General features: G+C 53.4%; 2 protein-coding genes across 2 annotated transcripts in view; both read left to right on the top strand.

Moving 5' to 3' along the window:
* The window catches only part of ZC3H3 (zinc finger CCCH-type containing 3), a 186,700-nt gene extending 180,040 nt beyond the window's left edge, over positions 1 to 6,660 (top strand). The window contains exons 12-13 of the mRNA XM_056330599.1: positions 4,721 to 4,801; positions 4,982 to 6,660. Of these exons, the coding sequence (XP_056186574.1) occupies positions 4,721 to 4,801; positions 4,982 to 5,013 (113 nt within the window). The 3' untranslated portion in view covers positions 5,014 to 6,660. The remainder of the gene's footprint in view (positions 1 to 4,720; positions 4,802 to 4,981) is intronic.
* Positions 6,661 to 10,414: 3,754 nt separating this feature from the next.
* MAFA (MAF bZIP transcription factor A) lies at positions 10,415 to 13,211 on the top strand. Its single transcript, XM_056333555.1, has one exon. It carries the CDS (start codon positions 11,084 to 11,086, stop codon positions 11,948 to 11,950), a length of 867 nt encoding a protein of 288 aa, XP_056189530.1. The 5' UTR covers positions 10,415 to 11,083; the 3' UTR covers positions 11,951 to 13,211.
* Positions 13,212 to 25,479: the final 12,268 nt, after the last annotated feature.

Here is a 25,479-nt window from a genome sequence, read left to right as displayed (position 1 = left end):
AATTTGTTACCCATTTTTTAGGGTCTTGTCCACCTGTGGCAGAGGGTCTGTAGACCAGGGCTTTTAGACTTGGCTCAGGATTTCTGAAGGCCCCTCTTGTTCAGCCTGCGGCCACTTGGCAGCCATGTTGTTCCCCCCCAGGTTATTTAATGACCAAAAAACTGAAGCTGGAAGAGCCCTCCCAGGTGGTGAAATCCCGTCTTCTTCAGGGTAAACTTCAGCTCACCAGTAAAAGACAAACATGGTGTTCACCACGCATCATCAAGGCCATGTCAACATGCACCACCAGAGCACAAAACATCTCTGCCATGCCCGACGAAGCCCCACTCCCACCACTGCAGCTCATGGCTAGTGTTCCGATTGCTTTTTTCCACTTAAAAGAAGGAATTAAGGAGAAGAGACATGGAAAGAACATCCTGGCACAGATACCCTGCTCTGCAAGCATGGCAGGAGACAGGCACTACTAGGCAGCAGTGGGACATCACCCCCAGCCTGTCTTCGCTTCGAACATCCTAGTTAGGAAGCAAGAAAATATCTGAGCATTTTTCCTTCTGGACAAAGCTTCTCATGACATCCCAGCCTTGATGCTTCCCCCACATGAGGGGCAGAAGGTCTGGGCGGAACAGCAGCAGGGTGAGGTTTTGGTGCAGGTTGTCTCACCAGATGGATTAATGCAGGATCGAGCCAAGGAGATCCAGCCCCCCAGCTGCTTTTTCTATATGAAAAATAATTTGTGGAAAATTCTGGGGCTTAACCCTTGCCATTGACCTTTCCATCCTGCCTTTGGTTCTTGGGCTTTATTTAAAAATATCAATAATAATTTCAATTTATTTTTTAAAGGCATCTCCCAACGTACGTTTCTCTGGGAGCTGACTCAGTGAGTGCTTTTGCTGAGAAAGGAAAAGCCATTTCCAAGGCAGATTCAGCCTCTGGGCTTCCCCAAAGTGGTCAAGAAGGGGTTAAAGTGATATTTTTCCTTTGGGAATGGGGGAAAAAAGTGGTTTGGGGGGATAGGGAGATTTCTCCTCACAGTGTTAAACTTGGAGCATCCGGCAGGGAGATGCTGGGATGCATCTCGGTGCTCCGAGCCGTCAGGTGGAAACTTTTGCACCCCCCTTTGCTGTGTTAATAACCAGAGCATTAGCTGGCTGGTTGTTAATTGTAGCCACCTTGTTAGCCCGCTCTCCTTTTAGAAATGGGAATATATTTTTTGTTCGGGGCTATTGCACACAGTCAGCTCTCGGGGAGGAGCAGGTGGTTGTGGGTATCATGTCCCACACGAAGCCCCTTCCTGGAGCCTGGCTGGATGCAGGAGAGGACGAAAAACACTCAGGAGAGTGATGGAGACCAGACATCCATCAGGTTGGAGGTTGGTCAGGAAGGAAAAGCATCAACATAACTGGCTTTCCCTCCAGCAAAGCTTTTTATAGCTGGCTGGTGGAGTTTGGAAAGCTGCAAGCAAGCCATCTTCCCGTGCATCCCCTTGCTTTGGGGCTTGGGAATCTTCCACCAATGATGTGGGGCAGTCTCCAGCTGCCTCCCACCCTCACAGCTCGGAGGGGAACAAATTTATTTAAACCCTCATCGATCAGGAATGGTGGGCAGGGAGAGAATCTGGGGACAAGGATGAGACCCTCCTCCTTTCATCCCCCATCTGAGGGGTTTCCCTACTTTTCAGTCCCTTTAAAAAAACCTGTATCAGCATTGGGATGAAACAAATTTTGTTTTAACTTTCCTGTCAGCTGCAGCTGGAACTGCTCGGCTCGGCAGCGTCTGGGGGAAGGCCAGGTTTTATTGAAAAATATAATGGTGCCACCTGAAGCGTGATTTACTGCACTGTCCACTCCTCGGACTTGATAATATATTTCTATTAGATTTCCTTCTTTTCCCTCCCTTCTCCTCGTGAAGAGTGGCAAGTTTTTCCATCTGCCTGACACCTTCTTAGGTTTAGGCAAAATAAATGTTGATTTTCATCAGGAGGAAGAGCGCTGGAAGTCCTAATTCTCCAGCGAGGCTGACAAGCTCAGCAAAAACTGCCCGGCTTTCGATGGAGAGCTTGTGATCCAGCCCTGGTTCTTCTCTTTGGAAGCAGTTCAATCATCGTAATGAAAAAGGGGCTTCTTAGCCCGGCTTTCGCTAACTAGAAATTATATACCTGGTTCCTGGAAGATGGATTGCATGGCTGCTGAAATGCAGGGAAGAAGCCGGCGGGGGGAGAGAGTGAAGGTACACAAGATGCGACCCAAGATTGATCATGCCATTTGCAGGATCTCCCATGCACAAAAGCAGAAAATATATTTTCTTTTGCTGGGGTGGGTTAAGTGACACCCCCGTTTTGTCCAGGTCCCCCCTGCCTCTGGTTTTCATGGTGATGTGGGATGCAGTGTTTGCCCATCCCCACTTGCTCTGTGGGGTGAAGCATCCACTGCTCCATGCTTTCCAGGAGCAGCATCTCCCTCCCTCCAAGGTGAGAAACTGGACTGGTTTAGTCCTTTTACAACCTCTTGTGGTTTTAATTCATTATTGCCCTCCTCAGTTTTTTGAGGAATATGTTGGAAATCAGACATGGATGCTGTGAAATCATCTCGGCTCCGTGCAACCCTGTACTGAAGTCAGGAAGCTAATTACGGTTGATTTAAAAATCATCCTTAATTTTTTTTCTTCTCTCCAAAAAGAAAGAAATCTATTTCTACTTCTGTAATCATATTTGCGTTAAATCGCAAAGCGTGGGTTTTGTGCCACTGCATGTATATTAGCTAATGAAGTTTTCTCCAGCTCATCCAGGGGAAACTGAGCTGTTCCCATCGTTCCCATTGGACTGGGGCGGCGGTTGCTGGTGGGGCAGGAGGAAGGAGATGCTAATTTTGACCCCTTGTGGTTGATGGATAGCAGCTCTGCTGGACCCTAACTACAGCAACCAGGGTGGGATTTGGAAATCCCAGGCTGGAAAAACCATCTGGCTCAATGCAAAAGAAATACTTGGGGTCAGCTGGAAAATTAGAAGGGTGGTCAGAGGCTGAGCAGGGTGTGATGGGCATCTGCTTGGTGGTGCCGTTCCCCAAAGCTGAATTTGGCTGCGTTTGCCAGTGACTAATAGCTGAGTCCATCATGGCTGCTGTGCAGCCCTCTGATGTATGGGTGTTATATTAAGGGTGGAAAGGTGCTAAATGAGCCCTCTTTATTTTACATAAATTAGCTCAAAAGCTATGTATCACTGCCACTACGGCTTAGGCTCTGAGCAAGTTTGTTTACCCAAGTTTAAAAGCAACAAAAAACTCTTGGTGGCTCCCTGTTGTTGGATGCTGTTTGGGCTCCTCACCCCTCCTGCTTCCCCTGCCCCCAAACCTCCTTCAGGCTTTCAAGGCTGCTTGAAGGTGCCCATTGTACCACATCTGTGTTGGGCATCATTGTTTGGGAGGTGCGATGCGGGGTGCTAAAGCTGGGGTTTTGCAGAAATATGGTTAAGTTGTGTGGTGCTTATTCATCTGGAGAGGGTTTGGGCTGTATTCCCTCCATCTTCTCCGTGACCTTCTCCACCTGCTGTAATCCCAAGTGAGAGGGGACTTTTCCCACTAAACCTCATCACTCAGCAAGCTGTGGGTCCTTTTTTCTGGGAAACCTTCTCCTTTTCCCATCCACATTCATCTCAGTGTCTTCTTGCCCAAGTGGCCACTGCTCTCCTGCCCAGTCTGGTAGGTAAGACCCCATGAGCACCTCTCCACATACTTCAGCAAGGGAAAATAGGAGAAACTCCAGTGTTGTGGTTGAAATGGAGGGGGGCTTCATGCCATCCACCCCAGTCCATGGGCTGTGCCTGGATTTGTCGTGTGAAGATGCCACCTCCTAGAGGCACTTCACGGAGTTTTGACTCTGTATGAGCATCTGGGACCCGTTTTGGGGGAGACACAGTGCTCCAGCAAGGAGAAGTAATCACCCAGCACATCCTGGGGGGACGCTGGGGGTGGCTGAAAAGTTTGATCCCCAAACCTGGAGTGGCCAGAGCACCAAGTATGAGTTAACCTCTTGCTTGCCAGTGCTCTGCTCTTTCCTGCTCCAGCCCAGCCCCAAAGCAGGTCATGATGCTCACCTTGTGCTGCTGTTTGGAGGTTGACTACTTTTAAATTTCTTTTTCACCCATAACTTGGGGGTTTTGCAGCAGACTTGCTGCTCTGCGCCAGGAAGGGACCTGCAAGTGCCTCTGTCCTGTACTACTTCCAGGGGGCTGAGGGTGCTCAGGGATTTGGGGAATCCCAGCATCCACCTCCATCCCAGCAATGGCCAAGGGAGACATAGGCTCTGGACTTGCAGGGAGACATGTCCCCACCCCAAAGGGAACAACTCTGCACCAAAAGGCAGGGGAAAGGGCTGCAGGGCAGCAAGGCCAGGCTGAGCACCAGATTGGGGACACACGTGTTCCCACCAGCAGGCTGGCAGGGTGGTGGGGGAGCCACAACCATGGCTGTGGGCTTCAGGATGGGAGGCACAGAATGCAGTTAGGTGCACTCATTTATTTTTCTACATTTGCTCACTAATTAACCCTTCTTGTTGGCGGCACTGTGCCCTCTGGGGCAGCTTTTACTCCCTTTTCCCACTGTTAAGGCATGAAGCACCAGGACTGCAGGAGCAGCAGAGGAGCTCAGGATGCTCCTGTGACCCAAAGGATTTCCAAGGTGACCTGAGTCAACCTCAATGACTTTCTCCTCTTCCTTTCTTCTCCCAGGCAATGAGAAAAAGAAGAGGACTTTGCCACCGTCATCCTTGCGGGACTCTGAAAACGCACGTCTGGAAGAGGGCGGCAGAGGTGAGGCTGGTGGGTGCTAGTGGGGTCAGGTGCAGCTGGGGCAGGGGACCACCTACATCCCTGCTGCCTTTGCCCATCTCCAGTGTGTTAACCAACCACAGTCAAGCAAGGAGAAGCCCAGGGGTGTCCAGACACATGGTACCCCCCTCCCACCATCACCTTTGCCTTTCCTCCCTCCAGGCAAACAGCTGCAGATCAAGCCCCGGCTGTAAGCAAGACCCGATCAAGCGGCAGCTGACCAGCTCAGGAACTGCAGAGCCGGGCATGACCTGGCACCTACCTCAGGATGCCGTGGCCAGATGCAGCACCCCCTTCTCATCTTGCTTTTCTGGGACATCATTTTGGCAAGGAGACGGATGGCAGCATGGGGAAGCACCACCTGTTGCTGCAGGGGAGCAGCTTTGTTTGAAATACATTAATTTGACAATAGATTTATCTTTTCAGCCAGTGTATTGAAGGCAAGCCCTGCCGTCAGGCTCCCTGCATGCTTGCAGAGCTAGGAAGAGGCTCCCATCCCCATCGGTCCACTCACAGATTGTGGCTCTGCTGCAGTCCCAGACACAAGGTGATACAGGGACCTGAGGAGCTTAATGCCATCACGTGACATGCCTGCATCCAGGTCAGCCACTATACTGGGGACAAGTGTGGCCAGTGGTTGCAAGTCACTGTGGTGGTGTGTAACAGGGTGTAGAGCCCCAACTCAGCTCAGCCCTGATCTCTTCGTGCCAAGAGACCACCTGCATCCATCCCGCTCTATCCCTTTGCTTTTGGGAGATTTCTTGGAGTGGAGCTATGTGCCGAGAGCATCCCTAGTGGAAACATGTGTTCGGAGCAGTGCTGAGCTCCCATCAAATGCTCCTGCAGCATGTCAATGTCTCCCGTGGCCAGCTGCACCCTGACGCCCACCTCTTCCCATCCCAGAGGGGGTTTGGTCCCCCCTGGGAGACCCAAACCAGCTCTTACGGGTTTTTTTTGGAAACTCCCAAATCTAAGCAGGAGCAAAACACAGGGGGAGCTTTGTGCCGAGTACTCCCAGCCATGCAGCTGCCAGCACATTGGGTTTTTGCATCCGTGGGTACAATTCCCACAGGGATTTCGGAGTGGTGGATGCTGTTCCCCCACACGGATGAGGTCCTGGGGACGGCTGCAGGACTTCCCTTTCCCAAGAGGTGCAGAGAGTCAGGGTTAGCCATGGGGAGTGGCAGGCTTTGCTCATCCACTGCCCTGAGTCGCAGCTGCAGGGAAAAGGCATCAGCAGGGACGTGGGTGAGCCCTGGGGCTCCCAGGGGACCCAGCACCCAAGTGTGCTCAGCAGTGGGGTGGGTGGTAGAGCTCGGCAGTGGGCTCAGGGGCACCACGGCTCTGGCAAGGGGCTGATGGCTGCGGTTTTTCCCCCTGCAACTGGGTGGTGTGGGACCCCACAGGGGTTTCCCTTCCCTAGGTGACCCCCTTGGGTGTTATCACCCCACATCTACAGACTGAGATGCTCTCCCCGGCTTGTGGAGGTGGATTTATCACCTGGCTCACATGACTGTGGGCACGGCATGCCACCAAAGGTGAGACGTCATTAATGCCTGTAACCTCCCTGGGCTCCTGTTTAGAGATGCTGCCCACTTCTGAACCAAGAGCTGGCGTGGGGGTTAGTACCACTTGGAGACCAGTTTGGGGAGGCCACGTCCCCAGCATCCTCCCAGCCATTGCAAGGACCAGCAGGTCCCCCACTCCGGGGCTGCACTCATACCCCAGCGTGTGTACAGTGAGCAGTTTTTTAATAAAAACTTCATTGTCTCCGTTGATGTTAAATGTCTTTTATTAACCCATGTGTTTTGATATGTAAATAAAGAGTTTCTTCCCTAGGATGCCTGGTCAGAGTGTGGCTTTGCTCTTTTTTTCAGTGATACCACATGAACACCCCCTCAAGGAGCTGGCTAATGCCGGTGGAGGGGCTTCTCTGATCCCCATATTTTTTGACATTTGTAATTATTATAACTTTCCCCCCTTTTACCTAGAAAGGATGTTTCTTCATGTGGTGGTTTCCTAAAAAAAACCCAAAAAACCCACCACCTAAATTCACTAAAAATCACCCTGGAGGAGATGATGATGATGCAAGTCCCCAGGGATGGCCAGTGCAGGGTGACAGTGGCCGGGAGCTTTGGTGTTTCCCATGGCTGTGGCTCCCTAATGAGCAATCTAACTGGGATTAAGGCTTGCACTGCACTAATTGAGTGAGGCAATGAGTAGCTTGCCGAGAGCCACGGCTCCGCCGCCCACCGGTGCCGCTGCTCCCTTCCTGGGGAGGATTGTAATTTATTGCTGGTTGTCATTAAAGCATTGCTTGGGGGTGATTAATTTCCAAGCAGGGATAAACGCAGCCCCGGGAGAGGTGTTGCTGAGCCCTGGTGGGTTCCCCCACTGCCACCAGCAGCCGCAATGCCTGGGTGATGGGCCCCAATGGGGGTTTATCTGTCCTCCCCATGAAGCTGGGGATGCTGTGGTAGTGGGTGCATGGCCGGGCTGTCCCAGAGCCCCAGCAAGGACGTGCCTTTGCTGGAGGGGTGGCACAGGGCAGTGTTTCTGGAGGGCACTGTAAACATTTCCTGGAAACACCTGCCACGGCGGGTGCTGCTGGCACAACTGTTGGTGCCTTGCCGGGGGGGCAGGTGCCGAGGAGGTGTCAGCCGCTGGCTCGCTTTTCTGCCTGTCATCAGGGTAGCTATCCCCTGCCCTCCTCCTCCTCCGTGCCCGTAGCTGGTCCCACCATGGGCACCAGCCTCATTGCTGGTGGTTTTTCTTCCCCCTCCCAAAATGATTTCTGACCCTTCTCTGTGCAGTGACACCTGGGTTCGTGCTGCAGATGCTGGTGGAGCATTGCCAAGATGGTACCATCAGCTCATGGGGTGCATCATGGTGGACACCACCTTTGCCATGGGGTGATGCTGCTATGAGGGCTTCCCAATCCAGCAGCACCCCAGACTGGGTGCTGCGCACCATCACCCTATCACCCTGTTATCAACCAACTGGGGAAACTAAGGCAGCACCCACACGGTTACCCAGCCCCGCTCGAAGGGTTAAAGGGGCACACAAGCTGCCCACTCTAAAAGCAAAAGGTGACGCCATCCCACCGCCATCCCATGGCCACCAACCTGGTTATGTCACTTGACCGCCTGCAAGTAAACTTAGATGACTGGTTCAGCGTGGCGGGGAGGGCTGGGGACATGCTCCCCCAGCTGTGTCACTGTACCCAGCCACCCCACTAAAAATACCCAAGGGGGTGTTGTGGGTGAGCGACGTCCCTGTTGGAGCCCGGCCCATTCCTAATCCCTTGGTGGCTGCTGTCCCATCATGGGTGGCAGCTGCTGATGGGGGCCGGGTGCCCCCAAGGTGCCAGCAGCTCCCAGGAGGAACGTGGTGCCAGGGTTAGGGAGGTGGCATCACATCCCAGACTCCCCACGCACACACCCCTTTCCCAGTGTGGGACCTCAACATCCCACTGCACAGGGACACTGATGCTGCATTTGGGGTCACATAAGCAAACGGAGGTTGAAAACACTCTATAAAAAGGGGGGTTTATTGCAAAAACATCCAGAAGCCCTTTTTGTCCCCTTCTTTGTCCCCTCCCTCAAGTTGGGGGTGAGGGATGGAGGTGTCCTATTATCCCCTGCCCAAGTTTGAGGTCTCCATTATGGGATATCTGTGTTCCAGGTTATCCAATATAGGTTAACTTCCAGCATCACCAGGGTTTTGGGGGACACATGTGGGGCTTTGCCTGCATGTGTGACCCTCCCTGGGGGGACAAACACACACACACACACACCCCTCTGCCCCAACTCAGTTTTACCTTGATGGGAGCAGATAGAAGGGGACAACAACCTCCAGAGGCCTGATCCAGTAAGAGAAATGATGTGAAGTTTTAATTGCTGGGGATGCAGCGGGGTAAGTGGGTTTATCCCCCCAAAAAAATTATTTTCTGCAGTAATTTGGCCCAAATAATCCCTGCTTCTGAATGGTCAGTTAGCACCATGGAAGGTAGTGTCCCCCAACCCCAAATCCCTGAGCAGGGATGACCATCAGCTGGGCAAAGGGACCGTCACCGCCCACATCCCATGGAGCTGCCTGTAGGGTGCAGAGGGGCAGGATGCAGCCAGGCTGGGATGCAGTGGGACCGAGGCTGCATCCTGCAGGTGATGGAGACAACCCTGAGTCCTGAGGGGGACTGCGGGTTGGTGGGTGGGTATTGATAGCCTCTGCAGGATGAAGCTGGTCATCCTTTGGGGTTTGGTGGGACAACTCAATGGCAACTGCCCTGTGCCTCAGTTTCCCTCAAACACTGGTGTGAGGAGCAGCTGTGCCCGCAGCCCCGCAGCTGGGACCAGGCTGCCATGTGCTCCATCCCTGGCCTCAGCACATTTCCCCATGTGATCCCTGAGCCCCGGGGTGCTGTCCCTGACCCGCTGCTCCCACACTGACACTGAGCCCATGGAAGTTAATTCTTATTCTCGCCTGGATACCCCAAACATCCTCATCCCTCCCGTGCTGCAGCTGCAGCAGCCACGAGGTGGCAGGGCTCGGAGCAGCGCAGCCACATCCACACCATGGGTCTCATCCTGCGGTGGGCTGAGCACCCCATGCCCCACTCCCCCCCACCCCTCACCCCCAAGCTGCCGATTAGTGCCTGTGATGCCTTTGCCGTGTTGCTGGGATGGTGGTCCTCAGCCTCGAGCTGGTAACGCTCCTCGCCATGTGCCGGGGCAAACGTCACGAAGCCAGGGGCAGCGGCTTAACTGGTCCAGCCCTGATGGAGCACGTGGAGTGTTTCCCTGGTGGATACAGCTGCTTCCTGACCATCAATAACTTGTGAAAACATAAAATAAATAAATAAATAGATTTTATACGTATATGGCTTTTTGCAAGGATGGCAAGCCTTTCCAATGACCCAGGAAGGATGCTGAGCTGTTCCCACCTGGGGAAACTGAGGTGGGGAAAGGGCTGCACCCTGATGTCACGCCTGGCACCTGCAGATGTCCTGGAGGCCATGGTCCCCCAGCAACTACTGCATGAAACCTGATTTGGGATCAGTAATCGCCGTTTTAGGATTTTCTTGTTTCTTTGGGAGAAAACTATGATTTCTATCTTTCCCCACTCCTTGCTCAGTCCGGCTTGGGCCCAGGGTGGTTGGTAGAAGCTGCAGTGGTGAAGGCATATGGTGGTGCCGGGGGCGCCTGTGGGGTGCAGGGGGGGATGCAGGGGAAATGCCCGGGGGTGCAGGCAGGATGCCTGTGCTGATGCCTGGGGGGTGCAGGGGGGTTGCCCGGGGTGTGCCCAGGGGGTGCAGGAGGGGGTGCCTGGGGGGTGCAGGGGGGTTACCCTCGGGTTGCCAAGAGGATGCCCTGGCCACTGTCCCCCCGGCTTCTCCTCCGGAGCGGCCGCCAGCAGCGCCGAACCCTCTCCCCGCGGAGATTGACAGCTACCCCGGGGCGTTACCGTGGGGATACACCAATCAAGGCGAGCTAACGCCGCGCTGATAGGACAGAAGCGACTAGTCCCGCCCCAGAAGGCGGGGCCCGGCCGCGTTGCCCCGTATATAAGGCGGCGGGCTCCATTCAGCCGCCCGGCAGCGGCGGCGGCAGCGCCGAGCACGGGCAGGGAGCGGGCAGGGCTACGGCCCCCGCCCCCAGGGCGCCGTGCCCGTGCCCGGGGCGGGGAGGAGCGGAGGCAGCGGCGGCGGCGCGGGAGGTGGGGCCGGGGCAGGTGCCAGGGGGAGGCAGGAAGGGGCGGGCAGGGCGCTGCCTGCTCCTTGCCATTGGGGACCGGCCGCAGGCAGCGGCTGGAGCCTGCCGGGCAGCGCCGTGCTGGAGAGCGCCGGGTCCCGCACCCACGGGGCTCCGCGTCCCACCGGCGGTAGCGGCGGGGGGGGAGCGCGCCCGGCCCGCGGCGCCCGGCGAAAGCTCCCGCGGGAGGCTCTGGCAGCGAAGCCCCGGCGGAGGTGTCCGCCCGCAGCCCGGAGCAGGGTCCCGTCGGAGAGTCCAGCAGCCCGGCTGAGCCCTGCAGCGGAGCCGGGCTGAGCCCCGCCGTGGAGGCTGCCGGAGCCGGGCTGAGCCCCGCGGCGGAGCCCAGCCGAAGCCCGGCCGTACCCGGGAGCGGAGCCCCGTCGGGGCAGCCGGTTGCAGCGCGGACAGAGCCCCGGAGCCCGCCCGGAGGAGGCTCCCGCAGCCAGCGGGACCTCCAGCCCTCGGTGAGCGGCGGCGCCCGGGGGATCGCCCCCCGGTCCCTCCATGGACTGAGATGGCCTCGGAGCTGGCCATGAGCGCGGAGCTGCCCACCAGCCCCCTCGCCATCGAATACGTGAACGATTTCGACCTGATGAAGTTCGAGGTGAAGAAGGAACCGGCGGAGGCGGAGCGGCTGTGCCACCGTCTGCCCGCCGGTTCCCTCTCCTCCACCCCGCTCAGCACGCCCTGCTCCTCCGTGCCTTCCTCGCCCAGCTTCTGCGCTCCCAGTCCTGGCGGGCAACCGGCCGCCGGTCCCCCAGCTGCCGCCGCCGCTTCCCTGGGCTCCAAACAGCAGCTGGAGGAGCTGTACTGGATGTCGGGTTACCAGCATCACCTCAATCCCGAAGCTCTCAACCTGACGCCGGAGGACGCGGTGGAGGCGTTGATCGGTGCCCCTCACCATCATCATCATCACCATCAAGGTTATGAGCCTTTCCGACCTCAGCCCTTCGGTGGCGAGGAGCTACCGCCGGCCGCCCATCATCATCCCGGCCATCACCATCATCATCATCACCACCTGCGTTTGGAGGACCGCTTCTCCGACGATCAGTTGGTGAGTATGTCGGTACGGGAGCTGAACCGGCAGCTGCGGGGCTTCAGCAAGGAGGAGGTGATCCGCCTCAAGCAGAAGAGGAGGACCTTGAAGAACCGAGGCTACGCTCAATCCTGCCGTTACAAGCGGGTCCAGCAACGGCACATCTTGGAGAACGAGAAATGCCAACTCCAGAGCCAGGTGGAGCAGCTCAAGCAGGAGGTGACACGCTTGGCCAAGGAAAGGGATCTGTACAAAGAAAAATATGAGAAGTTAGCCGGCCGGGGCTTCCCAAGGGAGCCCTCCCCATCCGCCGCCCCCAAACCCGCTGCTGACTACTTCATGTGAGCCGCATACCTGGGGTGAGGGGTGTATGTGTGTGGGGGGGGGTCCCTCGCTTTTTTTTCCTCACCCCCTCCACGTGGGGAGAGCAAACCCTCTGCTTGTATTAAAAAAAAAAAAAAACCACAACTTTTTTTTTTTGCCCACTGAAATTTTGGAGAGAGTTGAACCCCTCAACAGCCGGGACTTGGGGCTGGGGATGGGGCGGGGGGGCGGCAGCGGACCTGGAGCCAGCCTGCATGCGGGACGTGTACGGCGCGCAGCCACCCCCCCACCCCGGGAGCATCAGCGCCATCCAGGTGGCTTCCCCCCCACCGCCACAAACATCACCACCCCCTACCCACATACACCCCCCCACCCCTTATCCTGTGTGTTTAACCCCCGATTTGATTTTCTTTTTCGAGGGGTCTCCACGGATCGGCCGGGCGGGTCGCAGGTAGCGCTGCACCCTGCCCGGCCTCGCCGCCCGACCCCCCCCGGCCGGCAAACCTGAGCCACATTTAACTTATTCACCCTTGTAAATATGTAGAAATTAGTTAGTTTTCTGCTTTTTTTTTTTTTCCTTGAGCCTATATTTTGCTTGGTGATTTACGAAAAAAAAAAACAACCCCACAACCCAAAATCCTTTAGAAAAGAAAAAAAAAATACACGAGTCTTAAAAAGTTTGTATGTAATAGCATGCAAATAATATCGAGTTAATTTAATGATGTTGGGAAGAAGCCGAATGCACTATATACAGGAATCAATTGGGTTAAATAATACTGTTTTATAGAGATTTAAAATTATCTATGCTCTTTAAAATAGCGGGGCGGGGGGGAGGTAACAATTTTAGGGTGACCTGAAAGGCAATATAGTAATATATGGACTGCAAACGGTTGGCTGCTATCTCACTATGCACCAGATTTATTTATTAACCCTCGGGAAACGGAATATTATTTTAACCTCGATGTTGAAAGAAGGAAAGAAAATGCACATTATTTCTTGCAAAAAAAAAAAAGATTAATTCGTGCAATTGTGTTTGGAGCAAAAGCGGGGCCGATCCTGCGCGGAGGAGCGGGGTTTTTTTAACAAGTTGCTTATTTAAAAAAGAAAAACCATAAAAAAAAAAATATGGGGGACAACACAAGGGTCTTGCGGACAAAGCGAGCTTGGGAGCCTGGTGCATTTTAGGTACTGATCGTGCGAAGCGGTTTTTAACGACCTGTTGTTTCGATTTGTGACGGTTTTAACGATGTTGCATCAAGATAAAAACTTATATTCAACTAGAGCCTGGGTCGGGTTTTCTCTCGAGCGGGGGTCCCGCAGCATTGCCTTTTCGTTTGGGGTTTGCTGCTGCTTCCCTTGGAGTCCTGGGACTGATGCAAAACCCTCCCCAAGCTCCCGCCCGGCGACGGGTCGCGGCGCGGGGGGCTCGCCGGGGCGAATACGCTGTTATTCATCACTTGCAAGCCAGGGACCACCACCGGCTCTGCTCCACCGAACTCGGGCTTCTCTCTTTTCTTGCCTTTTGTGGTTTCTTGTGTTTTTTTCTTGGTGTTTTTTTTTTTTTGGTGGTATTTTTTGTTTATTTTCTGTTTGTTTGGGGGGGTGGTTTTGGTGGTTTGATTTTTTTTTTTGTTGTGGGTTTTTTCTTTTCTTTTCTTTTCTTTTTTTTTTTTTTTTACCGGCCGGGTACTGTGTTTTGATTGTGGGTTTCTGTTTTTTTTGTTTGTTTGTTTGAGTTTGGTGGGTTTTGTTGGGTTTTTTGTTTGGCTGTTTCCCTCCGCCCCCGGCCAGTGTGGGTCCCAAGGTGTCCTGGAGACCTTTGTTCCCGTGGCTGCCAAAAAGTCACCTTCACCCCAGCCCGGATCCAGTTCGGTCCCAGCTTGTCTGACACCGTCCCGATGAGCCGCTGGCTTGATTTGAAATGGTAATAAATAATTTTTCTTTCCCCTCTTGCCTTTTCCCTTTTGAGTTCTTAATTAAGGGAGGGGGGAGGGGGAAAAAAAAAAAAACAAACCAAAAAAACAACAAACCAAAGAAATACATACCTTCCCTAAAGGAAAGCTTTAGGGTTGGTATTTTTACAAATGTTTAGGGGTTTTTCGGGACTTTTTGCAGGGATTTATGTCCCCGGCAGCTCTGCTATGTGTCGCTGAGAAGCCCGAGCTCAGCTGCCCTGCTTGCAGCTATCTGGTCTCGGTGGGGCAATTTGCAACACAGCCCTTGGCCCAATGTATTTCTGAGCATGTAATATATTTTATATATATATATTTATCTTTTCCTCCTATATCTCTGGACAGGCTCAGCCATGGCGGGTCCTCAGCCAGGAGGTGCCCCGGTACACGAGCTGCCCCCTGCCGCCCTCCATAAATCACCACTGTGCTGATGCAACCCCCTTGGGACCGGCTGTCCCCAGGCTTTGGGGGGGGTGTGTGTGGTCCCAGGACCTTCTGGTTCTCCCTCCCCTGCACCCCCAGACTTGATCCCCCTGTTTTCTTCAGCTGCTTCAGGCTTGTTGGTGTCTTATTTTGTGTGTGGAGCATTTTGAGCAGCCTGAGCTCAGCTTGACATCAGGCTTGTTTTTTTGGGATGGGAGCTGGGATGCATAGAGGGACCCTTGCCTTGTGCCTGATGCAGCAGGACTGGGCAGAAAGCAGGGTTTGTGGGGCATTTCATTCCCTATTCTTATTTTTATTTAGAGCTGGGGGAGCTTTGCAAACCTGGTTCTAAAAAATAAGGTGTCCTGCTGCCTACAGAGTCTCTTGCAGGACATTGCCTCCTCTCCCCACCTTGTTTTTTTGGGGAGTGAATCGCAGCTTCCTGGTGGGTTACTCCCCATCTTTTCCTCCCAACATCCCTCTCTCAGCACATTTTTTTGGGGGGGAAGAAGTGTTTCCAGCCACCTGCTCTGTGACTAAATAAGGAGAGTTTGGGGAGGAGAAGGGATCTGGGGCCAGTGCCTTCACTAAAACATCCCAGGGACCTCAGTTCCCCTCCCGCCCCCATCTATTTCCTTGCCTCTGGATCTTGCCATGGTCAGTGCTCCCTGTGGGCATGGTCCTGGGGGGCTGCTGCCCCCTCTCCCAGCTGCGATGGGGCTGGCTGGAGGAGCAGAGCTGTCTTTGGGGCTGTGTGGGGTTTTGGGGGATCTCACCTGGGGTCCAGTATGATGCTCTGTGATGCCTGTGAGGCAGCTGCAATTGTTTCCAGCCCTGCGATGCCTTTCCCCGCTGCCTTGGCAGAGCACAGCAGTGGTTTGGGGCTGAGGATGCCTGATTTTCCTCCTTGCCTTGGTGCTCAGCACTGTTTGGCCCCTCTGTTTGTATCTTCCTTGATTATTTTTTTTTTCTATTTTTTGGGGGGTGCAGCAAGCTGGGGAAGGTGTGGCCTGGGTCTCACCAAGTTGCTGCCCCGGGAACAGATTATTTTGGTGATTGTGATGTTACCCCTTCAACCCTGATCTTCCGAGGGCAGCTTTGGGTAGGGGAACAGGCATGTGACCCCCAACTCCTTACATTGCTATGATTGTTGGTTTTTTGGTGTGTTATTTGGTTGTGGGCATTTTTTGTTTGTTTTGTTTTTTTGTTTCCCACTCTTTTTTTTCTGGCACCTCCTGGAAATCCCTCAAGCAGGGGAGTAGCTGGAGCAGGGCATGGGACATTACTGCCGCTTGTTAGTGGTAGTCCTCCATGGGGGACCCCATCCTACAGCCGCTCCTTGGGGAGATCCTGGGGAAGAGTTGCACCCTTCTGCCCTGTTGAAGTGTTGGGGTGCAGCTGGGGACCCCTCAGTGATCCCCATCATCCTGACTTGCTCTGGGCTGCTGAAGCTCCTGGTGCTGCCTGGGTACAGCTGTCCTGGATCCAGCTGTGCTCCGGTTTGGTGAATAAATAATAAAAAAGCAGTTTATGTGAGATGGGGCTGGTTTATGACTTGTCTCCTTCTTGGGACCGGGAGGGCCAAGCCCCCTCCTGCACCCTGAGCTGTGGCAGGGTGCCTGCGTGGTCCCTGCTTGGTTTTGCCATGTCTTTTTGGGGTGGCTGCGGTATGCTGACCTTTGCTGCAGCACCATGCATTTGTGGTGTGTTGTGGGTCTGTGTGTGCATGGTCAGAGCATGCTGGCACATGTTTTGGGCTGGGGGGGCGTAAGCATGTTGCCTGTGCCGCAGGGCTGCAGATGTTTGCAGGGTGCCACGTCTGCATGTTGCAGGAAGGGTGCGTGGAGTTTTGGCTTTCTCTGACTTTTTTTTTTTTTTTTTTAAGCTTTTTCCTATCTCTGAGCAGGGCTGGAGCCATTTCCCAAGCCCTGTTTGGGGGCTGCACAGGCTTGCAGGACCTCGGGACACTGCATGCTCCCTCCTGTGAGGATCTGCAGCCCCTGCACCCATCCTGGGCTTCCCTGCACCCCAGCTCCAGCCTGACCCTGTGCTTTGGGAGGGTGAAAGCAGCAGCCTCGCAGTCTCACCCCAACCCTGCAGCCAAGGGGTGGTTAGTTTTTAGGGTGAGGGTGTGGGGACAAGCCTTGGGGGTTGGCACATAGCTCCCTCCACACCACTTCTGCAGCGCTTTTTAAACCCATTTTCAAGCTTTGCTTGCACTTTGACATGTGCTTGGAGGTAGCAGGAGCATCGCTGAGCCCATTAACAACTGAAACTCCTCCAGCTGTCCCCGTTGATGGGTTTTACACCCCTTTTCCACTGAGCAGAAGGATGATTTTGGGGGATACTCGGTCCCAAACACAGCAGCACTCCAAAGTGCCTTGTGCAGGCACACACGGGTGCCTGAAACCGGTTACAGCTCCTGTCAAAGCCACCGGCTAACCAGTGCTGGGTGCTCCATGGCATCCCCAAGTAGTGATTAGCTGCATCATTGCAGATAACCGGGTTTCTGCAAACAGACAGAAAACCGCAAAGGGCTGATCAATGCGGCATCGCCAAAGTAACCGTCACTTCTTCCTCCTCAATTATTGATGCTAATATCCCGCAGGTTTGCCACTGAACCGCTGCAGGATGTTCCACACAAGCCCTAATATCTTGGTAACATAACTCCAGCCCCGGGATATTAAATTGTGGTTAGGAAGCAGGGTGGGCTGCTGGGCATGCACGAATTTGGGGCTATCTTCTCTCAAAAAGCATGAATTAATTAAATTCCTGGCAAAATAAATCCCCCAGTAAAACAAAAACTCTGGCGCTGACTCCAAGAGGCTGTGAGGGATGAGCTGGCCTCGGGGCTGCCCAGCTGCGAGCCATGCCCGGGCTCAGTCTGGAGCCGATATTTTTTGGCTTGAGTCAAAGTTTGCCTTTTGCACATTTCCTCCCTCCCATGCTCCGGGCCCGACTGCATCCTTGATGCTCTTGCATCTCTGGGAACCAAAAGCTGTCCTGCTCAACATATATAAAAACATATATATAAATATATATATATTTAAAAATATAAATACATACATATACATTTCTCACCTTGGCAAAACAGAGCTCATTTGCTTCTGCCAGCTCATGGGTTTGCTTGCTTCGACACTTACACGGCTCATCCCTATGGCTGTGATTTATTCACAGTGAAGTGCAGAGCCCTCTGCCTTCCCTCATCCCCGTGGCACTGATATTTCCCCTAACCTCGGCGGGGGCTGAGATCCTTCCTGACAGCTGGCACGCAGGAAGGGAATTCCCCACACATACAGTGAACAGGACCACAGCTGGGTTCTGATCCCAAACTCCTTGCTTTCGGTGGGACTGTGTCGCCCAGGGATGATGATGCTGTGGGATGCAGGATGCAAGGATACAGCACATGGGATGTAGCGCAAGGCAGGATGTGGGTGTGGGATGAAGGATGTGGGATATAGGATATGAGATATGAGATGCAGAGGTGGGGTGGAGTAGGGGGGATGTAGGGTATGGGATATGGAATACAGGAGGTGGGCTATGGGATACAGGAGATGAGATGCAGGAGGTACAGATACAGGACATTGGATGTGGGATGCAGGTAGTGGGATGCAGAATATGGGTGTGGGATGCAGGAGGTGGGGTATCAGATACAGGAGGCTGGATGCAGGATATGGGATGCAGGAGGTGGGATGTAGGAGGTGGTATAGGGGATACAGATAGTGGGATGCAAGAGAAGAGATATGGGATGCAGGAGGTGGGATGTGGGATGCAAGAGGTAGGATATGGGATGCAGGAGATGGGATGCAGATGAGCGCAGGGAAACCAGCTGCATTGCCAAGTGGGAAACATGCAAGGACAGTGTCAGTCCTCAGGTCTGGTGGTGATCAGGTCCCATCAGCCACAGCCCTTTGCTGTCCCAGCTGCCTGCGCAGTGCAGTGTCATCACCCTCAATGCCCAGGTGTCCCCTCATCCCCCATGCTGACCCCACAGCTCCCCATCCCTGCCTGCCAACCTCCCCAATTCAGTCATCAGCTTAGTGCCTAATTACTTGCGTGGTAAAATTCACTACTTGGTGGTGGGTCTTTTTCCTGCCTTCCTGCCTTTCTGTGGATGAGGGGGAGGGGGGGAAGAGGGGGAAGGGGTAAAGCATTCTCCCCCCCCAGCCCAGCACCAGGTTATTTATTCATGTAACAGGCCAGGGCTGGAGCGCAGCTCGGTGCAGCCCTGGCAGCTGTCTGCTCCCTGGGAGCACGAGCTGTAATTTGCACAAGCAAAAATAAACTAATTGTTATTTTCAATTTACATAAAGGGAAAGGGAGCGAGGTGGGGGAGGTGGCTGGGAGGGTGACAGGGAGCCTCGCGTTTCCAATCTCTCCTGGGCGGCATAAGGTGTAGGACCAGCTCCTCCCCTGCTCCCATGGGTCTCATCCTGCCTGTCTGGGGGATGATGCTGGCAGCTAGAGGAGTCAACAGCTATGGAAACGGAGGATCTGGACCATCATCATCCTTGCCATGGGGACAGAGCTGCTGGCCCGCTTCCAGCTGCAAGGTGCGAAGCCTGTCTCAATGCAGGCACAGCCCAAAGGGAGAGGACAACTGCTTTCATTAGCTGGCTAGAAGGAAAGGTGTGCTGGTGTAAGGCCACTTTGGGGGGGCTGCGTAGGTTTATTTGTGGTTTTCACTTTGGCTATTGCATATGTGGATCACAAAGAAGGGCCTGGTCAATGGCAATCACAAAGACAAAGCAGGAACTTGAGCTGTGGGGACACCTCACGTGTTCACCATCCCTCTTACTTCTTAGTGCAGGTCCTTTGCTTTCTGAGGCCTTTTCTGGTTGTTTTCTTTTTTTTTTTCATGGCCAAACACCTTTCACCCCAGGAGTTTATTTCTCCCACTTCTGCTTAGCTGATCAGTCTCATTGCTTAGACACCAACAGTGAGTCTCTAGCCCTTGCTCTTACTGCTCAACTGATGGGGTGGCTGGAGGGGCCATCTTGAGGGTCTTCCTGTAGGAAGACCTTAGACCTTTGAGACTTTCAACCATTTTCCCAAGCAAAAGGTGAGGATGTGTCTGCTGGATCTGGGCTTGTGATGGAGATGAGCATGATGCTAAATAGCAGAGGGGGCTGTGAGCACTCCTCTCATCAGCTTGGGGCAGCCCAAGGACTCCTCAGGCCAGAGGAGAAGAAGAGGAGGAAAAGGAACACATCCAGGGTCTCATGCATTGGAGGGGGTGGAGACTGGAGGTGCTGGTGCTCACTGTCTCCAGCAGCAGCCCCACAATGTGGCACAGGAGACCCTGCCATGCTGGCACATCCCAGGAACCTTTGTCATAACACTTTGAACGAGATGTCACGGGCATTTAATTTAGATTTACACCGACAGGTTCTGTCTGTTAATTAAATATCAATTGATTGTTCGGAGAACACTTCCTTGGGTTTATCACATTTCTCAGAGACAAATCAAATTGCCATGTCATTAACTTGCAGCTATACAATCCATACATAATTACTGTCTTATTAATACCTTCGAGTTACGAGGAAGTTTTAGGCAATTAATATTTGTGGGATAGTTTGTATCAAGTTAATTCCGTCAGGGTTATGTTAATAATGCAGACATCTAATAAGCTGGATAATTAACGTCTTTCTTGTTAGCGTCTTCTCAGATGCCAGTTAAATGTTGGACCAGCCTTTGTGGCCAAGCTGCGTTTAATTACACGTTATTACAGAGGGACTTGTGTCTATTACATGTGAATAGAGCCAGGCTGGAGCAGTGTGCAGCTCCCACCCTGCCTGGGCTGTGGATGCAAAATGGGTTTGGGGATAGTTTGGAAATGGGATTTGGGGGATTATTCACAAGCCAGGATGCACGAGGAGGCATTTTTTATATTATTTTTTTTTGCCTTGCAGGAGGGTCAGGATACTGCCCGGATCAGTGTTGGTCCATGGTTGCTCAATTCAGAGCAGGGCTGGGTTTAAGGGCTGGTCTTCTAAAGAAGTGGGTAAAGCTGCAGGGTCCCTGATGTGGACATGGGCACAGTGGAGTGGGCAAGGTAGGCCAGCATCGGTGACCACATTTCCCCAGTAAGCTCAGCCTTGGCTGCAACTCCAAAAATGATCACCATGAAAATTCAGGCAAATCTTAGGCTCAGCTTGAGCCAAAAGGTGGGGGTTTTTGTCGGGTTTCTTCCTGGGCTGGCAGAAAGTTTGTTTGTATGCCCCAGCCTTGGGATCATCTCATCCCACATTGTTTCCCTGGGACTTTCATGCTGCCTCATCGCTTGAGCTGGTGCCACGAGGAACATCAGCAGGGGAATGTGGCTGTGTGTCCCCATGGCAAGAACTGGTAGGACATCTCCATCTCCTGATAGAGAACCTGCCAGGATGCTCCCAGGACAGTGTTGTGCATTAGCTGTGCAAGAGGCCATAAGATCTTCACCAGGAGATGTCCACAACCCAGCTGAGCCTGGATCTCTCTACCCACAGCCTTCGCTTCCCCGATGCTCATGAATAAAAGATTGACCCTATCTACCTGGCCTGTTTGTCTTTGTGAAATATTCATCAGTTGCTGATTAAGTTTTAAGGAAGGGACATGTTGCCCAGGTGGGTTGCCATGCTCCAGCTGCTGAGAGGCAGTGGGTTTGGGGTAGGAAGCCATGGGGTTGGGGTTTGCTCTGGGAGAGTTTTACTCCTTCCCTGCTCCTGGCTGGGGCCCCTGCAAGAAATCCTTGTGGGATAGTGGGAGGGGGAGGACCTGGCTGGGCTCAGCTCCCATTTGGAGAGGTGACTTGATGCACAGTGAAGCCCAGCACCTCCAGAGCACACCAGAAAGAGGTGAGGTCAGGAAAGGAGGCACAATCCACCATGACCACAGAGGAGAAAAAGGTCTTGGGTGACGTCCACCATCCCTGGCAAGCGTGGTGGCTGCAGAGGTACTGTCTCCTTTCAACAGCGAAGCCTTCCTGGGACAGCATTGCCATTGAGAAAAAGAGGGAATAAACAACAAAAAAAAATTTGTGGTGTTTGTTTTTTTTTTTGTGGTTATCCATAGTTCCTAGAATAAGGCTCTGCTGTTTATTGCTTCCCTCCCCTCTTCTTATCTCATTGCAAGGACAGACAGGAGGCACTCAGGAGCTCATTTTTAATTGCAATTACAAGTTCAGCTAATGCTTTCCCGAAAAGGGTTCTTGCTGGGGGTGGCTCTGTTGTGTTCTGGGGCAAGCTGGGGAAGGAAAGAAGGGATGGATGCTCCACCATCCAGTGTGCTGGGGACCATGCTCACACTGCCTATCACGGGCAAGGTTGCCCCATGCAGCCTCCCTGGCCAAAGGTTCCTGCTCCATGAATATTTGAGGAGCCAGTATGGGGGTCCAGAGGATCTCCTGAGACAGGACATTAGTACCGGCTGAAGAAGCACTGGACAGGCAGATGAGGAGTGAAGAAAACTGCAATGAAAACCAGGTGAAAGGCTGCCAAAGCCACAAGGTCAGATGTGAAATATTGATGGGGTTGTGCCGTGCTGGAAGGGAGGTGTGGAGGTCCTAGTGAGGCTGTGCTACCCCAGGTCTGGCTTCCTTCTCGTCCATCACAAATGCACAGCCAAGCAAAGTTTTGGGCAGTGGCTGAAGTTGTATAAGCCTGACTTTCCAACAACTGGACCCATCTGGCACCATGACTCCCTGGTGCTCCTCTCCCATGCTTTGTAAGAGGTGGGTGGTGGGACTGAGAGGGGAGCCATGGTAGCTCCAGTTGTGAGTGACATTGGGCCCTGTGGAAAGCAGGAACAGTGGATTCTGGTGGTAGGGTGGTTGGGTGAGAGGGATGTTCCACAGGGTGGAGGTGGTTGGATGGGAGAGATGGACAATAGGATGGAGGTGGTTGCCTGAGAAGAAAGAGCAACAGGCTGGAGGTGGTTGAGGTGGGAGAGATGGGCAATGGGATGGTGGTGGTTGGGTAGGAAGGATGGTAAATGGAATGGTGGTTTACCAGGAGTGGGCAATGGGTTGGAGGTGGTTGAGTGGGAGGGATGGGCAGTGCTCTGGGGTTGGTTGTGATGGGAGGGATGGAAATGGTTGTGTGGTAGGGACAGGCAATTCCATTGTGTTTCAGTTGAAGGGATGGGCAACAGGAGGCAGGTGGGCTGTGAAAGGAATGGGCAATGGGATGGAGGGATGGAGCCTTCAGGCAAAGGCCTGTCTCCAGATGGGGACTACGTTTCCATTTTTGGGGCGGGTGTGTATCCTGTTCGGCTCCTCCATGCCCTGTCTGTATGAGCAGCTCAGAGGCAGGGCTGCTGCCTGCAGGGTGTATGCCAGGCATCCTTCCCAAATCTACCACCACATCCAGTAGATAAATCAACCCCATTCCCAAGGACCATCCCCTTCCTACCCTGCTGCTGCACCTCCTCTAGGCAGCCCCTCCCCAACTAACCCAAAGATGAAGTTCCCAAGTCAGTGTTGAATCAACTCTTCCTAGAAATAACACCCCATCAAGAGCTGTATTTTCTTACACAAATGATTTCTTTTTGCCTCCGTGCAAGCTCATTAGCATTCCTAAATGCGACCGCGTGGATCGATGCAGTGCCGGGCGAATGCACGGCAGTCGATTCCTGTTTGCCAGGAGACTTTACTTCCCTGTCTAATCAGGTAGGGCCCAGCTGATGGCAATGTCTTTCTCTCTGCTTATTGCTCTGGTATTGGTCACCTGCTGATTAATTTCCAATGGGTTAGTTCATCAGAGAAGGAGGCTCTCTGGTTTAATTAGAAATGGATAATATGAGTGCATATTATCCTGCAGCTGTCCAGTGGTGGGTTATTGCAGAAGCGTGCTGGGAGTTTCAACTTTTCTTAAAATAAAATAATAATAATAATAAACCCCCTTGGAATAAAAGGTTTCTGGTCTTTATGCTTGTAAGGACACCGTCCCGCTTGGGAGCTGATGTAAGCGGCTTCATTGCCACCTGCAAACCTCTCCGCAGGCAGCTGCCTGTCTCAGGCATCTTGTCAGGACGCTGTTCCCAAGCCGGTGAGTGCCACCAGATATTAGAGGACAGAGCGGCTCTTTGCTGTGGAGCCTTATGTGACGGCAGGGTCGCATCTATGCTGTGCATCCCAGCGCCAGCCTTGCCCCCATGCCGTATTGTCCCCCCCGGAGCTCTGTGGCAGGAGGGCCGGTGCACACGCGCTTGCTCCTGCTGGCTTTGCTGGCTCCAGGTCTCCTTGCAAGGAGCTGCCGAGTCAGCAGCCTGCACATCTGCAGCGCGGGATCCACCGGAGGACGATATTAATCAGTGTTTTTCTCCTGGACTTTGGCAGCCTCCCTGTGCTCGCAGCTGTGCCTGCGCCCTGGGAAATAAGCTCCAGTGCCTTCCTCGCTGCCTGCTGGGGGCTGCACCCTGTCCCCAGGTGCTTTGGGGCTCTGGGCACAGATGTGTCCCCCTCCAACAGGCAAGCTGGAGGGAGGGGAGATGCTTCTAATACTCCGATGATGACGGGTGCTGCCCTGGCATCCCTCCTCAGGCATAAAGCAGCTTAGTCCCTGTCCCTTCTCAGAAATGCTGGTGCTCCTTGTAGCATCTTTGGACATTACCTCCACCAAAGAGTGCATCCTGCACGGCATTTGGTGCTGGACCATGCAGCATTGTCAGGGTCCCAAACCCTTCCCATGACGCTTGGAGCAGGGAATAAGGTGTTATGGGGCATGGGAGACTTACTAGGATGGGGGTACCCATGCTGCTGGCTGCACCCACCTCCAAGCATGGGGTCCCAAGTAGCATGTGCCACTCGGCCATGCTCTCATGCTGTCACACAGTCATGATCCAGAAACTAGATGAGGCCACTTAGATAATTAGGATAATGCATTGTTCTAAGGCAGTGCTTCCCCTGCAAGGCAGTGCTGAGCTCTTTATGGGCACTAATGAATTTAGCCTGGGTGAGAATGGGTGGGAGGTGTGGAGGAGTATCTTCTCCCAGTAAGGACCTCTAACCCCGTTCTTGGAGAATAACCTTTCTCATTGCCTCAGTTTCCCTGGCTGCAAATAGAGGAAGGGGCTGTGGTTTGGCCCATCTAGCTGAGGGTTTTGTTATATCGTCCCAGGGACTTTCTGGGCAGGGACTGCCATGTACATGTGCTTTCAACCTTGTTTTCCACTACCTGGATTTCCAGCCTCCTTTCCCATACATTCATTGCAGTGATTGTGGTCAGGGGGAGGCAGTGCTGCCAAGGAAAATGGGGGAAATGGGATACGGGCACTGGGGAACTGCCACCCTCTGGGCATGGGGACACTTCGGTGGCAGGGGTAAGGACAGGGTGGGTTTGCTCAACCTTTGCTGGCCCTACATGTTTTGTTCTTGTGCTGTTTTCTCTTCCCCATGGGCATTGGCTCTGCAGGGGTTGGAAGCAGGAGGGGTACAAGGGAGGTGGGCTCGGTGCAGGCTGCTGCTCAGTTGTGATCGCTTTGTGTTGAGGTGTAATCAGCACTCACTTATTCTCTTTGATTTTTTTCGGTCTTTTTGTTGTTATTTTTCATGTTTCCACCTTGTTGGCAGTTTTCTCCCCCATCCCTGCCCAGATCCCCCTTCCCCTGTGTTACACCAGAAACATGAAACCAGGAAAAATTCAGGTTGCAAAGGACTGTTAGTGGGTCACTGGTCTCCTGCTGTGGCATCTTCCAGCCAGCTTCCAAGCTGTTAACCCTATCGAAGCTGCAAGAGCAATCCTCCACACATCCTCCTTGCCCCCATACAGATCCCCATGCAAAAATGCCCAGCAAGCCTGAAACCCACCAGCAGAAGGGCCAGAAGAGATCAGTTTGGGAGACTTTGGGCTGAAGAAAATGGCTTTGCAGTCTCTGAGAGGTCAGACTGGGGATGATGGATGCTCTGCTAGAGGGGGTGGCCAGGAGATGTACTGCCCTTTTTGGAGTTTGAGGTAAGGTGGCTGCAGTAGCTGTGGGGGGAATGGGAGTGGAATGGGACTTTGGAGGATGCTAGGGTAGGTTTGTGGGTAGCATGGCACGATGGGCAAGGTATTCTGAGGCTGTTGGTAGGGTTTTAAGCACCAAGGTACTCTGTGATACTGAGGGCATTGAGGCTTTCGTGGCAACAAGGTGGGATTGTCCCATGGAGTCATAGTAGTGCCTTGAGCAGCAGATCCTCCTGGGATGCTGGGGACA

Source organism: Falco biarmicus, chromosome 3, assembly GCF_023638135.1.
Source record: "Falco biarmicus isolate bFalBia1 chromosome 3, bFalBia1.pri, whole genome shotgun sequence".
Lineage (NCBI taxonomy): Eukaryota > Metazoa > Chordata > Aves > Falconiformes > Falconidae > Falco > Falco biarmicus.
This window is presented reverse-complemented; position numbering and strand designations above follow the sequence as displayed.

What these genes read in the sequence shown, in the direction of transcription:
- MAFA (XM_056333555.1), top strand. Translation starts at nt 11,084, where the DNA reads ATGGCCTCGGAGCTGGCCATGAGCGCGGAGCTGCCCACCAGCCCCCTC.